This window comes from Anoplolepis gracilipes, chromosome 2 (genome assembly GCF_047496725.1).
Source record: "Anoplolepis gracilipes chromosome 2, ASM4749672v1, whole genome shotgun sequence".
In the NCBI taxonomy this organism is placed as follows: domain Eukaryota; kingdom Metazoa; phylum Arthropoda; class Insecta; order Hymenoptera; family Formicidae; genus Anoplolepis; species Anoplolepis gracilipes.
Window position 1 is genome coordinate 21,227,186 of NC_132971.1, and position 17,734 is coordinate 21,244,919.

Below are 17,734 nucleotides of genomic sequence, written 5' to 3' on the forward strand. Positions count from 1 at the left end.
TCTCTCTCTCTCTCTCTCTCTTTCTCGGCAAAGTGATATCACGACCGAGGGTCGAGGCGATGTCAAGACGAACGGCTGTGACGGATTATGATTATGGATCGCATAGATAGTAAACAGTCGTTCGTATATACAACATCTGTGAAGCTTTATCTAGTCAGTTTGAGGTAAATGAGGATTATTATCACACGGATAGTGTCCACAATATGAGGACCGATCGTGGAAACGTCAATTAATCTCGAAGAGCGAGGTCGAGGCTACCGGAAAGGAATTATGTCTCGGAAATTCTCTCGTGACAGCTCGATGAAGTAGCCAGGGCCTCCTCTAGGTTATGTTGTTCCGTCAAAGTGTTCGTAGCCTATCGACGAAGCTATCGTCGACCGCCACGTAGAGAAGAGTACGAGACTGTATAATATAATATGGGCGACCATATCGGCGATAACATATTGATCCCGCAGGTCGACAATGTCGTGTTGATCAACAGGAGTGATGGCAGTAACAAGAGCATGGATGGGACCCTGTGCATCAGCGGTCACCATCTCATCCTGTCCTCCAGACAGGATGACGGGCAGGAACTCTGGGTAGGTATATTTATTGCTGGTTGATAGATTCAAATCAGTGCACCAATTTAATCGAGTTTTTTTTTATTCCCATCAGCTGATGAACCGCAATATAGACGTCGTAGAGAAGAAACTGAACGCCCAGAGCCCAGGTGGTAGCGTAATATTGAAATGCAAGGACTTTCAGATCCTCCAGTTAGATATTGGTTCTACTAATGATTTAATCAATGCCATATTATCCATAGAAAAGCTGATATCATTAGGTAATTTGATTGAGCACAATATTTATATTATTCACAGAAATGGGAGATATATAATTTTGTCGCTTACTTTGCAGATCAAACTCTACAATATCCATTCTTTTATCGGCCGCAAACAACCAACAATGCCATGGTGCAAATAGAGGATGGATGGACGGCATTCGCGCCTGTCTCCGAGTGGTCCAGGTTGTTGGCAGCACATGGGGATGAGTGGCGCATCAGTTACTTGAATAGAGACTACAAAGTGTGCAATTCGTATCCATCGGCGGTCATAGTGCCACGTCAAGTGGATGATAAAGTTGTCATAGCTTCCGCTGGCTTTAGGGATGGCGGAAGATTTCCTGTTTTATGTTACAGGCATGAGGGAGGGGTAAGTGTAATGAAAGTGAATGTTGTGCTTTTAAAATCATAAAATATATAAATATATACTTGAATGCGCATGATTCATTGTAGAGTATATTGTTGAGAAGCAGTCAGCCGTTATGTGGTGCTACTGGTAAGAGATGTAAGGAAGATGAAAGACTGTTGAACGCGGTTCTAGGTCCTGGAAGACGTGGGTAAATATAATTGACTACACGACTGTCTAAAAATTACAGCTATTATTTTTCAGACAATCATTAAAATCATTGTATTTTTCTTATAGTTACATAGTGGACACGAGGTCTATTAGTCAAGCGCAGAGTGCCAGAGCTAGAGGCGGAGGCACGGAAATGGACACTGCTTATCCACAGTGGCGAAAAGTACATAAACCAGTTCCTCGACCGCACGATTTAGCGGATAGTTTCTACAAATTAATAGAAGCTTGCAACGACGTGAATAGTTCCACTTCGCAGTGGCTGTCGCGATTGGATAGCAGCGGATGGCTAACCGCTGTACAAAGTGCTTTAAACGCAGCTTGCGTCACCGCACAATGCCTGCATCAGGAAGTCGCGGCTGTGCTAGTGCATGGTGTGTGTGCGTGTATATATTAAGGAGGAACTGGGTGGATCAGCTATGTCAAAAGTTCATATATTTAATAATTTCGAGATTCATAAATTTTATGTTACATAAAGTTTTATTTGTTTTTTAAAATATAAAATTAATAATTTGTAAGTTGAAGTAAAGATTTGCTCTGTAGAATTAAAATTTTAATTTTCTCCTATTTTTTATGCACCTTCCCTATAAAAAAGTTAATTTGATATAAGATAATGTTTATGGTTTTCGGATTAAATTGTATTCTACAGAGCAAATCTTTAACTAATAAATTAATTATTAATTTTATGTTTTTAAAGGATAAAATGACTGATAATTTCATGAATCTCAAAATGTATTAGATTTATAAACTTTTGACATAGCTGATCAATTGCAGTTCCTTCTTCAATATTAATAATATATTATTTAATATATCGTGGAAGTTTATATATTTGTATGACTTGCGTTTACACACCATCAGAGATCTACTTTGAAGTATAAAAATTGTATATAATAATATTTTTGATTTACAGGCAGTACAGGTAGAGATTCTACGTTAGTGGTAACTAGTTTGGCCCAGGCGATATTGAATCCCGATTGTCGAACGGTACGAGGACTTCAGGCGCTCATAGAACGCGAATGGTTGCAAGCGGGCCATCAGTTTTTTAGCCGAACCCGTTGCGGAGCATATCAGTCCTCGAGCTCGCAAAATCCAACGCACGCACCGACCTTCTTACTCTTCCTCGATTGCCTGTACCAATTGCATCATCAATTCCAATTCAGTTTCGAGTACACGGTAGATCTACTTATCAGATTGTACAAGCACGCCTATTCCTCAAACTATGGTACATTTTTAGGTATGTATGTAAATGATAAATTGTGTATTTCTGCTTTATTTACTTTATTTTAATTGTATATCATTAAAAAATATATATAATTTTCTTTAATACGCACATAACATATAAACCTGTTATGCTTTTCTACAGGCGATTCGGAAGCAGAGAGAATAAAACTACGGTTATCGGAACGAACTTACAGCTTGTGGTCCTATATGAATCAACCGGACATTTTAGAACAGTGGATAAATCCGTTATACGAACCGAACCCCGGAGTGATCTGGCCCAGCGTTGCCCCCATCAGTATTAAACTATGGAGAGAATTATATCTCGCGCATACGAACGCAGCTTCGTGGGACGGTATGCTTTCCTACGCGAAGCAGATCAAACAAAATCACACGGCGGTGCGCAAAGTGGCCGGACAGTTGCACGCGCAGATGAAACAAGCGCTGGAGGAGATACGATCAGATCCGGACATGTCGCGAGGGGACGTGGACGGTCAGGAGGAGCACCCTCGTATCGCGCAATTGAGTCTAGGATCCCAGAGTACTTGATATAGATTTGTAGAAACCGAGAAGATCTAAAGTCCACGCTGCTGTTCAACGATCTTGTCAATATGCCTTCGATTATACAATAGTTAGCTTTAAGGATCAACGGTTCCCGCGAATAGCCTGCCACGAATGCCGAAGCCTTGGTAATGAATTCTCAATTAATTCTTTTTCTTAATCTCTTTGAGATTAACAAAAAAATATATCTCTTCGTCTATAAAAAAAAAAAAAAATGGCTGTACGGTTTTATAAAGCGGATTATCTCTGTCGATATATAAAAGTCAATATTGTATATATATATATATATCTACATGTATGTGTAAAAGATATTTCCTATAATCGACATTACATCACATTACGATCTTCGCCTGTATAGTAAAATTCGCATCACTAAAAACGTGTTCTATGTAAACGATTCAAACAAGACGAGATGAATTGTGATATTTTTTATTTTACAAAACGCATACCTTGTATCATATATAATAGTTTTAGCAATGTATATATATTATATATAATAATTTATCAATTATTATATATAATACTTATATATAATTTTTTTCCCTCTATAGATGTATAATTTATTTATCCAAAGGTAATATAAGAGCAAATAAAAATAGACTGTATATTATTAATCCATCATTAAAGAGCATAATTGCGAGGGTAAAACTGCAGATTTTTCACTCGAGCGTACAGGCACAGTAAAGGAAATCTCGTTTGTTCGGGGGTATGGACGAGTTTTTACCGTTATTCGGGAAGGATGGCGGGAGAGGGCGGCGGACCAAAGAGAGAGGAAGAGAGAGAAAGAGAGAGAGGCTAAGGGCGGGATTGTTGCCGCTGCTCAGGCAAAAGGGGGAGAAGGTTGGAGGGGAAAGCGCGGCAGGTGTTCACACACAAAGAAACTGAAAGGGAATCCCACGGCCATTGGCTCCGCACTCAGGAATGCATCGAGTTTCGTCGGCATTCGCATTTCGCGATCAAATATACATATGTATGTACACATACGTGCATCGTCTTAATACAGTCATAAAACGAAAGGGAGAAAATATGTATGTACACATGTATGTTAAATGTGTGTCGAGTTGTGTAAAAATTGAGAAAGAGAGAGAGAGAGAGAGAGAGAGAGAGAGAGAGAGAGAGAGAGAGAGAGAGAAAGATAGATGAGGCAAAAATAAAAATTTTCAAATTACTTTATACTTTTTAAATTAAAATTTTAATTTTTAAATAACGATGATGTTTTCATAATTCTAAGACAAAGATGTAAAATAACTTGGGAATTTAATTTCAAATCCGTGTAAAGTGTAACAGAGACGAATTTGCGCGAAGGAGAGGATCCTCTAAAAATTTTTAAAACTTTGAATCCTCGAGATGAAAAAAAAAAAAAAAAAAAAAAAAAAAACGTTAAATTTCGATTTCTTAAGGCGCCTCTTCAACGCGTCGCGCGAATCGAGCGTAAAAAATACGGGGGGGTGCATTTGGGTAGACGCTATTAGCGCTAACATTGTCATTCTACCTTTGTTACTCATTAAAAGTTGAACAAAGCTAGAACGACGCTGTTAGCGCTAATAGCGTCTCCTCGACGCGTCCACGATCTTATTTACTCCCGCGTTTATCGCGCGTGGAAATCTAAACTCGGCCGACGACAAGGATGGAAAAAAGGAGGGCTCTACGTATATGCAAGCATAAATATAGGCATAAATAGTCTCTCTCGCGCGCGCCAAGAGACTAAATATCTCAAAGACTAGAACGTCCTTCGACGCGCTCGTGACGCCATTTAGGCATTGTGTCTCGGCAGCGCGCGCGCGCGCGCGCGCGCGAACGCGAGAGCAAACGAGCGAGCGCGCGCGCAGAGATCATTATACCGGTTTCGAATCTGCGCGATGGAGATCCGTGAGAAATCGCGACCTCGCGTCCGTGCAGACCGTTATCGCGTCGTACTCGTAATAAGCGAAATATGCTTTTTTTTTTTCTTTTTTTTTTTTTTTTTCTATGCATATATATATTTTTCCGCGCGTCTTTCTCATTTACCTCACAATTATCACTTTTTTTTTTTTTTCCCAGACGAGGCTTCTCGAGGAGACGAGAGATAGAGAGGGGAGAGAAGAAACAGGTGTCTACCACACGCGCGCGCGCACGTTGATCGGTCCTGATCGCCTCGAAGACAGGTCCAGTATCCTTGGATGAGTGTGGATCTAGTCACGCATATAATCGTGAAACGTGGACTGAATTCAAACCCATCCAGGGCCGCTGGACGGTTCGATCGACGACGGCGATGATGGCAATCGGGATGATTCTTTCTTCCTTCTGTTCGGCGCCAATCTTGTTCGGACTGATGTTGGCGGAAATTTTTCCCTCGTTCTCACGTCCAAGGGACACAAACGACGTTGACGGAGCCGGAAAGCGAAGTGATGCGTTCGTTCGGGAATGGCATTAGTGGCCTCAACTCAACAGTGGGGGCATTCTCGGAGAAGGGGACCTAACTCCGTTCTCCTGTCTCTCCCTTCTCTTTCTTGGTCCCGCGATCTCTCTTTGTCGTTCTCGCCCCATCGTCTTTCTCCCTTTCCGTCTCTCTTTTCTCTGCCTTCTCTTCGCAGGCAAGCACTTATACCGCCCTGGTGGGGCCCTTACGAGGAGGGAAGAGAAGGGTCGCTTTTTCCCAAGGCGTCCGGGGATCACAACAAAGAAAGATGCGATTTTCGAAGCGAAGAGCGGAGAACGAAGCGACCGCCGAGAGACGTTTCTGAAGAGCAGCCTGTGTGTGGATATATATATGTATGAGAGCGATAGAATATCTGTTTTTCTCTCTTTCTCTTTCTTGTTAGAGAGAAGACTTATACCGGAAGGCGATGCCGTTTTCTTGAATAAAACGTGCTCGCTCGCTCCGCTTCCGCGAATCAGCGAGATGAATGCCGGATTATCTTTTTTATCAGATCGCGAAAAGAAAGTAGTATACCTTGATGGAAATATTTTATTGAAAATTTAATGAAATTTTATTGAAAATTTCTCTCAGTCGATCCCGTTTCATCATTTCATTAATATTTCAATATTTCAACAATTTTTCATTTAAAACTACACTCTTTTCAATTTATTGATTCAGTAACATTCATGTCTAATATTTCTAAACTTGTCATTTTTATTACTTTTCAGCAGTATATATTTTAATTTTCTTTATATTCGCAATATTAAATTTCAAACGGAAAATTATATGAGTCATTTTAAAATATATTTTTCAGTAACTTTCATTTTTCATCGATTTCATATTAGTTTCAGCAAAATATTTCCATCTAGTTGTTATAAATAATCTTATTATAATCATTGCAGATCTATAAGCGTCAAAGTATAAATTCAGCGGACATTACATAATTTCGAGTCTTGATTTTGTGAAAAAAAAAATTTGTCGAGATGAGCACCACTGTCGAGAACAAAACTTATAAAGCCGACTCTGAGGACGTTTTCTTTTTACCTGAAATAATTTGAAAAATTTTGGTTACTATTGTAAGTGAAAAGAAAATTCGTCGACGAGAATGTAAAAGGTTGACAAGAATGCACAAGGCATTTTGCCTGATTTCCTAAAACGGAAAACTTACCTTTATGTCAAACCTTTCCTACGCTACACGGTAAAAAATTTTGTGTTAAATTTAAAACATTTCTCGTGTCCCAATTTATCCACTATAATTTTAATGTTAATTTAACAAAAGGCAAATATGTAAACAAATAACACAAATAATATGTAAAAAATTAACACAAAAATATGAATTAGTGTAAGATTTACTTGTTAATTGTTTTAACTCTTAGAAACGGTGAATATTAACTTAATGCAGAAAAGTTAAAATAACATAACGACAGTATGTTAGATTAACATAAGAGTATGTTAAAAATTTAACACAAAAATTTCTACACAAGAAACTTTCAACAAAAATACAAAATATTTTTTACCGTGTACGAAAAAATAATAAAAAAATAATGCATTTATATTATTTTATTTTTTTAAATAAAAATATTTAAGAGAGAAAAACAGAAAAGTAAAGAAAGTTGAAATAATTCTCGATAAATTTTGATTCGTTTCAATAAAAAGTTGGAAGATTTAATAATTATATAGAACGCGTATATAAGCTTCTTCAGAAATAAAATTTAAAAGTGTTTTATATCTTTTGTGCTCTAAAGATTTAATTTTAACACGATTCTTTTACGCTATATATATATATATATATATATCTTATATTATAGTTATGTTATTCAAATGTGACGTTTTATATTGGCGAATTCTCAGGTATAGGATGTCGATTGTGTTGCGCAATAGCGAGCGTGACCTTGAACTTCATATTCTTTTATCTTTCTCCCACAGCATCTTGAGAGAAAAGCTATCGCAGCGGTGGTTCGTCCAAGGAGATCACCGCGTCGTCAATTCGTCAATTCGTATTCAAATCACGATAGAGGTTTGCCCTTTTATTTTTGTCTAAAGGTTCACATTAATATAGTCGTAATTTCAATTGATTAAATTTTCAATCGTAAAATTATGAACAAATGTGTCTTGTCTTTTTTTAATTTTCATTTCCAACCTTGCTCTTCAGTGAAAATATCGCAGAAACTTGCATTCTTAATTATTAATTGATCGTATATCTTTTAACTATACTTTGCCTATCGAATATTTTATTTCATTATTACAAATCGCGTAACAGGAATATATTATTTCTAGATCCGGTTGCGAACCGCTTGAGACTAGAGGAGAGGCCGCTAGAAACCGAGAAAATTGTCTTGATAAAAAAGAAAAGAAAAAAAGGCAACGACAAAACGCACACAGGTAGCTGTAATCCAAGAAAATACTATACAGGTATCGCAAAGCAGAGTACAATAGCAGTTTTCGTAAGTAAAAAAATTTATTCTCGCTTGATTGAGTTTGAAACGTTATTTTATGTGGAAGGAATATTATTTCAAAATTTTTATATTTTACGAAAAATGCACAAAAAAAAAAAAAAAAAAAAAAAAGAAAAGACACGTAGTCGATGTAAAACAATTTCACGTGCGAGGGAAAAAATCGCAATTATCGATTTAAAGTTAATTAACGTATTTTTTTCGGATTAAATTGAATTAAAATCGGTATCCTTGAATTAGAATATTTTTTTTACAGAAAGTGAATGGATTGTGAATTGAACATCGTGGCTCGAATTTGACAAGAAAAATCAAGGCACCTCTACCGAGAGATAAAACTTTAAAGACGATTGCGAATCGAGAAGAGGAATAGCGAGAGAGAAAGAAATAAGAAAGAGAACGCTAGGTCATGGAAAGCGAAGAGGAAGGAGAAGCTCGCAAATTGTCGTTTCCATAGTGATTTATACGCTGAGCTCGACCTGAAGTGTCTTGGAGCGAAAAAAAATCGATGCCAAACCGATCTAAAAGTCTGATTTGAGCGCACTCTATCGGTCACAAAGAGAATCTCCAAGAGAATTTGCAACGTTATCTAATGAGAATGGATGGTAAAAGGTATTAATGAGTTTATCATCTGAAGATAAATTTTAGTATTGCTTCATGAAGTGAGTTATAAGGACTACAGATGACTCTGGTCGTATTAATGTTGAGGACGCGGGAATTGAAAAAGTCTGTGTTGCATACTTGAAAATTTTTTATAAAATTGTATTTTATTCGATCCATCTTCATCGAATGATTTTATCATCTATTTGTTTCTCTTTGATTCATCGTTTGTCAAATTGATGTATTTTGATGTATTTGACCAAGTTCTTAAATATTCACTTCATTTTCCTTTCATAATTGAAAAATCTGAATCAATTAATCTCTAAATTTTCTTTACGAATACTCTTTGTCTTTTCAGATAAAGAAGAAAGAGAATTTCAGAGTAATATTCTCTTCTCATAAAAGCGACTGACGTGCGCGCGAGTTACTACCGCCATATCTCGGTGATTAGCTTTCCTTTGCCTCGAAAGACGAAAGAGAGAAGACCTATAGTAGCACGTATGAAGCAGCGCGTTCCTTACATCGTGGCAAACTGGTATTTTGCCAACCAACAGCAATCGTGCAAAACGATGCTCCAATAATTCAATGCTATTCGGAGCTAACGGAATGCCGTTATCGTCTTCAACCGTGGTCGCGAATAACGTCACGTATTATTTATTATTATATTAATCGATTGTAATTAGCGAATTACGTTTGCGAAGATAATATATAATTACATAGCAGTTTTTAGGGAAAAAAAGAAAACTTTGCCAATTGATGAATTGTGAGTCGAGAAAGAGAACTTGGTCTGCGAATTCTAAAAAACAGGCCGTTCGATCAAAAGCGAAAGACCGATGAGAGGAGATACCGACGAAAGGCTCCAGAGCATCGCCGGCGCCTTCAAAAGCGAGAAAATTCAGTGAAAGAGTCACTTGATGCAGTGACAGTGCTTTCCAGGTTAGTAGACCACGCACGGCGAGTCTCGCTGTAAACTTTAAATCGTCGTTTATACGACCGTCTCTCCCGGCGCCTTTTTGCAAATACACGCTCAAGTCTCAGCGGCGTAGCCGGCTGACTTTTCCCCAAAAGTTCAACGACCACGTGTCGTGATTTATGCGACAGCAAATAATCTACGCGCAAAACATTTATATTTCCGTTTTTCGATGAAAAACCGCGTTAACTCTTCAGGTATTTCGGGGTAATTTAAAAGCAGCGCGAATTTACTATATATATATATATATATATATATATTAATCGTATACACGTGTGATTGTGAAAATATTAGGGGAGGAGGACGAGTGTTTTTCTCTACTGAGGAAGAATGTGCATCAACAGGTTTTTCCTCGTTTTTAAAGAGTAACACGTGTCGCAAAACCCAGGCTACGTCACTGGCGGGGTCTACCTCGTGACACAGATCAACGACGGCAACTATAACGGTATCCGTCAGTGACCTACTCTCTCGACGAAGTCTCTCGCAATCTCCGTCCTCCACCTTCGTCCTCTCTTCGTTTTGCGTCTTTCCTCTGGACTCTCCTTTCGTTCAGGGCCGAGTAGCCAGCAGGGCCTGTGCGTAAAATATGTATATTCAATCAATTTTACATAATTACACCAAAAAGAATAGGCGATTCCGTACTCTGTGAAACGAAAATATTCAACATCTTCCACCAATTTATAAAATACGCGATACAATATTAAAAAAAAAAACAACTCTACATATCCTCGCCCGACAATATTTCAACATCCAATTCTGTTCCTTCGGAACGATCCGAACAGGAGTATCGGACACCCGGCGTCTTCCGATCGCTTCGTCTACTCTTCTGCCCGACCGGAAATCACTGGAATCAGGACGTGGGCGAGGCAAGATGATCGGCCGCCACTGCGTGCCGTATAGCATCTTCTCTCCCGTACACGGCGGGCTACACTTTTTCTTCCACGTGAGAAGCATCGGTACGGGTCGTATGGGCGGACAACCGGACCGCGGCTGATTACGGACAGTAATGAAAGCGGCCTGCTTGCGCACGGTGGGTAGATAGGTAGGTGCGCGTCTCCTTCTGTCATGTAGCCGCCTTCCGCGCCTTCGTCGCCGAAGCCGTCAATGAGACCGACCAGCCATCGCCGTTGTTGTTGTTGTCGTTCCTCGCGCGTAGCAGGGTGACGTAGAGCCCGAGACCTTGCCCGAGAGAGAGATTCGAGTAGTTGATTGTCAAGGTTCAACCGCGGGTCCAACCGCTGGACCAGCGAGTTATGAGAGCGATCGCGCCCTTCGTTTTACAGGTGAGCTCCTGTTTCAGGTCGACTCTTTGTTTCTTCCTTTTTTTTTTTTTTTTTTTTTTTTTTTTTTTGTGAAGACGAATGAACAAAGTGTCCCAGTAAACGCTAAATATTCCTGATATATTATTTATAAAATGTTCCTAAAATTCAAAATTAACTACTTCCAAGGTTATTCCAAAACATTCCGGAATATTTAAAGAATCTTCGGAGAATATTCAAATAAGCACAGCGTCATTCTATCTTTGTTAATCATTAAAAATTGAACAAAAATAGAACAACATTGTTAGCGCTAATAGGGTCTCCCCGAACGCGCCCAAAATGTTTTGATTTTTTTTATCATTTTCTATACTGTTTTATTCTATTTTTTATTTCATTTTTACGTTCCATACATTACATCAAAATTTACACTGAATGTACCTTATTACAGGTAATGTTTATAGAATGTTCCGAATATTTCACAATTATTTGAACGTTCTATAAACATTTTTCTACTATTCCAGGATATACAGAACTTTTGGAATACAAATGGAATATTTAGTGTTTTACTGGGGTTTGTCCCGTATTAATTTGCCTGTAAAAGATGTATCAATCGAAAGAGGATAAGAGATATTCGTTTCTATGGTTTTGCCTAATTTGTAGATTGTTTGATTTTAATTGCTATTTGATTCTCTCCCTCTATCATTATTTCTAATTAATTCCGTTTAGTCATTTAAATAATTGTCAAATCTGTGTGAAATATGAAAACTTTTATTACAAAATGTGTCAACTTCAAGACAAATTAAACTTTTTTTTTATTTTCCCGATTTCGTAAATTTTTTTGCTAAGAATTAAAGTGAATGGATAAAGATAAAGAAGTGGTTCAGCGATTTTAATGTCGATTTCTGATTCAACAGAGCCGAAAGCTTCTTTAACCATTTATTAGAATCTTTTTTTCAAGTTTCAAAGCTCGTTTACTTAGTTAATTTAATGTATTCAATTTTATTAATCTTTAATTAATTAATTAGATTAATTTTTACTGAAAAAATAATTAAAACAGTTAATCGTACAATTAAATTATTCAATTTCATATTTTTTCTATTCCTGCCTGAAAAATGCGTCACTTTAATTTTTTTAATTACAATGATTTTTTCGACAATTTTAATTTCCATTACGATTTTTTTTTCTAAATTAAAGAAACTTCTTTAAAGATCGAAGAAACATCTATTTATTTATTTATTTCTAATCTATATTTAGCATGATATTATATTTAATAAATACACATGCATTGTCAACCATGGTAGTCATTTATTAATTGGCCTTTCTGTGTTTTAAGTTTTAAAATCAATTACATGGCAAAAGATACTTAACCATTCGTGTTGCAGGTGATTGCATTGCAGTTGACGAAATGTCAAAGCAGCGGCGGCGGGCCGAGCACGTTCGGATACGACGCGTCCTCGGCCTGCAGCAAGCCGTACTCGCGCACGGGACGCGCGCACCACGAAAATCTACCCTGTGACTTTCGCCGACAGAACTGGTGCACGATCGCCGGTAGCGCGTACCCTTGGTACTGTGTCCATTTGCGTATATATACGTCTCTTCCGCTTTTAATGATTGATATTCTTTCAACTTTCGCCCGTCCGACATTTGTCCGCTCGCATATGTACGCGCGCGCGCACGATGGTGCGGGGAAAGTTTCAGCGTCACGGGTCATCCAAAAGTAAAATCAAAATAAAGAAAAAAAAATATCTGATTTGGAATCGAAATCCAACAATAAGATTCGAAAGCAAGCGGTTAATTTTGTAATTTTTTTAAGTCTCCTCTCTTTTTCTCATCACACATTTTTCTCTATTTCGGATGTAAGATGTCACTTTGACATATCTTAATTTTGAGTAATTAATTTTTATTTTTTTGTCCCGTAAATTAATAATGGAGAAGAGGAAAAGTCTGTACATGAAAGTGTCAAAAATAATATATAATCTTAGAAAATTAGAACGTAACATGAAATACGTTGATTCTATTTTTTTTCAAACATTAATTTTCTAATACATATTATTATCTTCATTATTACTCGAAATAAACCACTCAAAAAAATATTTTGCTAATGTAAATAGATTTCTAGATGTCTCCATTAAAATTTATCGCTACTTTTTGTATCTGTTAGAATATTGTTTGTTACGTATAGAATTTATAGCAGCAATATTCTAGCGATACCTCTAGAAAATTTAGATCCTATTGTCAAATATTAATCATAAATATAATTGTCCTTGATAATAGGCTTTAAAGATAGGCATCGCAGACAAATTTTCTGTCTAAATTACACTAATAATACGGATATAAATTCTGTCTGTATCATTTAAATTAATTAAGTGCAAAATATATGCAGTATCACAGTATTTGTTAATAATTTATCTGTTTCAGTTAATTTGTTACACCTAGAAAATTTTTGTTGAAGCTGCAAGATCATTTTTTTGAGTGAAACTATGATATAATTTTCACAGTCTAATTAAGAGATTTTTATATGCGAGAAAATCAACATCGCTTTGTCAACTTGGTCAGTACAAGATTATGCTCTGTTGCTCGTTTACAGGCACGCGGTACGTCGGTTCGTGAAGGAGAATCAGGGGTTGATGAGACGCATGTACGGCGACGAGAGTTACATCAATATTCTCCGAGCGGAATTCGAAAAAAATGATATTGATTTTAAGTACGACGATTATCATCATTACGATGATCTAAGGTGAGTCTCCTTTCTCTTACGATTTTTGACAATTTTGTATCACTAGTTTTTTGGAATATTTTTGAATTTTAATAAATTTTAATATTCTCTTTTATCTCATGGGGATGAATATAAATTCTCGGATGATTTTCAGACACTTTCAATATGATGATGATTACGAGTTGATCGACAACTATCAGTTGAAGTTTAATGCGAACGAGGACGAGAGTCCTCGCGGATTCACCAGCCGCTCCTTGAACGATCCCATCGCCAAACGACTGAACAAATTTCCAAAGCTCAGCGAGTACACCAGGCCGCACTTTAGACCCACCGAACGCACCACCAGTTCGACTGCCTCGAGCACAAAGATTCCCTCTTTGATTTCGTCTTCAACGTCGACCAGTGCCACGACTTTCGATACACATACGTCAACCTCGACGACACCTGTGTCGTCTAACACTACTGTAATGAGTATAGTTGAAAAAAAGGAAGAAGAGATCAAGAATCAATCTCTCGTAACATCAATCTCTCCAAAGATTTCAAACACCACTGTCGAGAATGCTGATGGTGACGATGTTGCGGTGAACAACACGACAACGACGACGTTGCCGAGCATCACTGTAGCTCAAATCGTCAGAGAACAAAATTTTAGCATCAACGAGATTCCTGGGCAGAATGACAGAATCGACGAGGACCTGGAAGAACTTCAAGAAGTAGTCGTACATTCGGAAGAAACAACGATCAGGGAGGATACGACTTCGGAATCAGGCGAAACGACGACGACGAATGCCTCATCACCATTAGTATTGCAATCATTAGTCGATCAAGATGAGGAAGCGGAGATGCTTGATGCTACTACAAAGTCAACCATACACGAAGAAATAATAGCTGCAGCAAGTAGCGAACAACAACAACAGTTCAGACCGCGTCCCGAGTATCGACCATCGAGCGAATCACCGGCAAATGTCAATGGACAACTTTATCAGGATGTCGCGGGCAAGGATCATCATCATCATCATAATCACGAGCAACCGGTCCTGAAGCTAAGGGGAGTGTAAGTATGATAATCTCATATTTCTTCATCTTTATAGAAATTTTGGTTTATTATAAATTAAACAAAAATTGAAATAAAATACAATTTTTATTTAAAGAAATTTTAATTAAATTTTATAAAAAAATGTTTTTAAAAATTTATTAAAAAATTACACGGAAAGAAATTAATAAACTTTTTAGAGAAGGGAAGAAGAAAAAGATAAAAACTACAGAAAAAGTATATAATTAATATTAAATATCAGAGTCTTACAAGAACGTAAATTCATATCGAATCACTAACTTTTACTAATTATGCAGGAACGCTTGCCCCGTCAAGGAAGAAGTAGTAGCACCATTCTGGGCCAACAATACTCGCGGCGAGGTTTTGGCTCTCCTCAACCTCTATCCTTTCGAGCAGTATGTACATTGGGAAAAGTGCACGTAAGTGTCGTTCTTAGAAGAATGTTAGAAACAAAAAAATAAACCCGTAAAAATATTACTTGTCAGATACTTAAAATTATTTTAAATTGCCTACAATTTTTAATAAAATTTAAAACGACTAAGCAATAAAATTTTCACTCTACATTGAATTACCCACTTTTAATTTCTAAAATAAAGTACTTTAAAGAATAACTTTTTAGAGAGGTGTTTTGTCCATTTTTCACCGAGTTCTTACTCTTCATTTAATCTTAATTTTTCTGAATGAATTTAATAACGACACGTGAGTGTCGTTCTTAGAAGAATGTTAGAAACAAAAAAAAATAAACCCATAAAAATATTACTTGTCAGATACTTAAAATTATTTTAAATTGCCTACAATTTTTAATAAAATTTAAAACGACTAAGCAATAAAATTTTCACTCTACATTGAATTACCCACTTTTAATTTCTAAAATAAAGTACTTTAAAGAATAACTTTTTAGAGAGGTGTTTTGTCCATTTTTCACCGAGTTCTTACTCTTCATTTAATCTTAATTTTTCTGAATGAATTTAATAACGACACGTGAGTGTCGTTCTTAGAAGAATGTTAGAAACAAAAAAATAAACCCATAAAAATATTACTTGTCAGATACTTAAAATTATTTTAAATTGCCTACAATTTTTAATAAAATTTAAAACGACTAAGCAATAAAATTTTCACTCTACATTGAATTATCCACTTTTAATTTCTAAAATAAAGTACTTTAAAGAATAACTTTTTAGAGAGGTGTTTTGTCCATTTTTCACCGAGTTCTTACTCTTCATTTAATCTTAATTTTTCTGAATGAATTTAATAACGACACGTGAGTGTCGTTCTTAGAAGAATGTTAGAAACAAAAAAATAAACCCATAAAAATATTACTTGTCAGATATTTAAAATTATTTTAAATTGCCTACAATTTTTAATAAAATTTAAAACGACTAAGCAATAAAATTTTCACTCTACATTGAATTACCCACTTTTAATTTCTAAAATAAAGTACTTTAAAGAATAACTTTTTAGAGAGATGTTTTGTCCATTTTTCACCGAGTTCTTACTCTTCATTTAATCTTAATTTTTCTGAATGAATTTAATAACGACACGTGAGTGTCGTTCTTAGAAGAATGTTAGAAACAAAAGAATAAACCCATAAAAATATTACTTGTCAGATACTTAAAATTATTTTAAATTGCCTACAATTTTTAATAAAATTTAAAACGACTAAGCAATAAAATTTTTACTCTACATTGAATTATCCACTTTTAATTTCTAAAATAAAGTACTTTAAAGAATAACTTTTCAGAGGTGTTTTGTCCATTTTTCATCGAGTTCTTACTCTTCATTTATTCTTAATCTTTCTGAATGAATTTCCTTGAATTTCTGATTCTCGGTTACAGGAACGAGAACAAGCAAATGTACTGTCGTGATGGATGTAGATGCGAGCAGCAGTATCGGCTGCACCGGCTGCTGGCTTACGATCCCAACAACGAATGTCGCGGAATCTTCAGCGATTGGTTCAAGTTTCCCAGCTGCTGCGTTTGCCGTTGTTATGATCTGCCATTAGAGTTTCGAGTGGCATCACGTTCACCACGCACCTCGCGCCAGCGACGAATCAAGGTACAACCATTATCACGGGACCGTTATCCGTGATCCAATTGATTTCTGTTCGCTGGCCGATCGCCAAATAACACAGCGTAAATGTAAGAATGTCCCGCTAGATGAAATCGTATGCAAAATTCTAAAAAATACAGTACAAATCAGTTCTCTTATTGGAAAAAAATCTCTTCGTTCAACTCAATTTATAAAGATTGTTAATATTTATCTTTTTGTTAACATTTACCCCTTTGTTGAAATATCTTTATATATTTTTTACATGTACCAAATATTTTTCATATGTTGAAGTTTTACGAAGTATATGTTTGTGTAAGAGATTTTTTTTTATATATTTATAAATATTTATAAAAAGGATATTATTTATGTAGCGTTAATGTTTAATATTTTTATAATAAATTAAGCTAGAACAAACATATTTGTAAACGAGATGTCATTCGAGAAAAAAAAGTACATACACTAAATTCTAATATTATAATAGAAAGTTTATGCTATATATGCTTTTATACATATGTATGTATGTATGACAGAAAAAAAATCTTTTTTTATTGTTAATATATTTTTATTAGAATAATCTATTAGTTTATATAAAGTGATTTATACAAGATTTCGTTAATCCGGCAAAATTATTTTTACAAACATAATATGATAAAAAATAATAAAATTAAGTTAAAATAAAATCATCTTTGTTTAAAGAAATTCAGTTTATAATCATTTATAGAAATTTATGGTTTATGAAAAGATGATATATACATATATGTACAAATCTAAAATCACTGGAATATATTTACTGGTTTCAAAGTATATGTAGCTTTATCTTTTATATGATTATTGTATATTTAGAATGATAACAAGTGTAATAGTGAAAAGTGCATAAATATTAAACTAATTCAATGAATAATAATATACTGTTATACATTCTTTGGCAACTGTTATATACTAATCCATATACTTTTTTGAGATTTTAAGATCATGTACATATATCAATTTCACGTTATTTGCTACTTACGTCAGCGCCAAATTAAAAACTTCGCTCTATATATTTATATATTCTTGATACATAATTTA

The 17,734-nt window shown here is 35.7% G+C and overlaps 2 protein-coding genes across 5 annotated transcripts; both read left to right on the top strand.

Annotated features, from left to right (window-relative positions):
• The first annotated feature begins 21 nt into the window (after window positions 1–21).
• Window positions 22–4,280, top strand: LOC140663124 (myotubularin-related protein 9). Its single transcript, XM_072887051.1, has 7 exons — window positions 22–578; window positions 655–820; window positions 895–1,187; window positions 1,271–1,374; window positions 1,461–1,765; window positions 2,302–2,625; window positions 2,755–4,280. The coding sequence occupies exons 1-7, from the start codon at window positions 417–419 to the stop codon at window positions 3,156–3,158; spliced, it is 1,758 nt and encodes a 585-aa protein (XP_072743152.1). The 5' UTR covers window positions 22–416; the 3' UTR covers window positions 3,159–4,280.
• Window positions 4,281–7,362: 3,082 nt separating this feature from the next.
• On the top strand, window positions 7,363–17,022 carry Spz4 (Spaetzle domain-containing protein 4). 4 transcript variants are annotated; one of them, XM_072887055.1, is made up of 12 exons: window positions 7,363–7,585; window positions 7,846–8,012; window positions 8,278–8,630; window positions 8,977–9,265; window positions 9,349–9,554; window positions 9,953–10,163; window positions 10,371–10,871; window positions 12,230–12,411; window positions 13,435–13,584; window positions 13,718–14,617; window positions 14,914–15,036; window positions 16,453–17,022. In XM_072887055.1, exons 7-12 carry the CDS (start codon window positions 10,842–10,844, stop codon window positions 16,703–16,705), a joined length of 1,638 nt encoding a protein of 545 aa, XP_072743156.1. In that variant the 5' UTR covers window positions 7,363–7,585; window positions 7,846–8,012; window positions 8,278–8,630; window positions 8,977–9,265; window positions 9,349–9,554; window positions 9,953–10,163; window positions 10,371–10,841; the 3' UTR covers window positions 16,706–17,022. The 4 variants fall into 4 exon arrangements, with proteins under 4 accessions (XP_072743156.1, XP_072743154.1, XP_072743153.1 ...); XM_072887053.1 differs by having other exon boundaries at window positions 8,977–9,554; window positions 9,933–10,163; XM_072887052.1 differs by having other exon boundaries at window positions 8,977–9,554.
• Window positions 17,023–17,734: the final 712 nt, after the last annotated feature.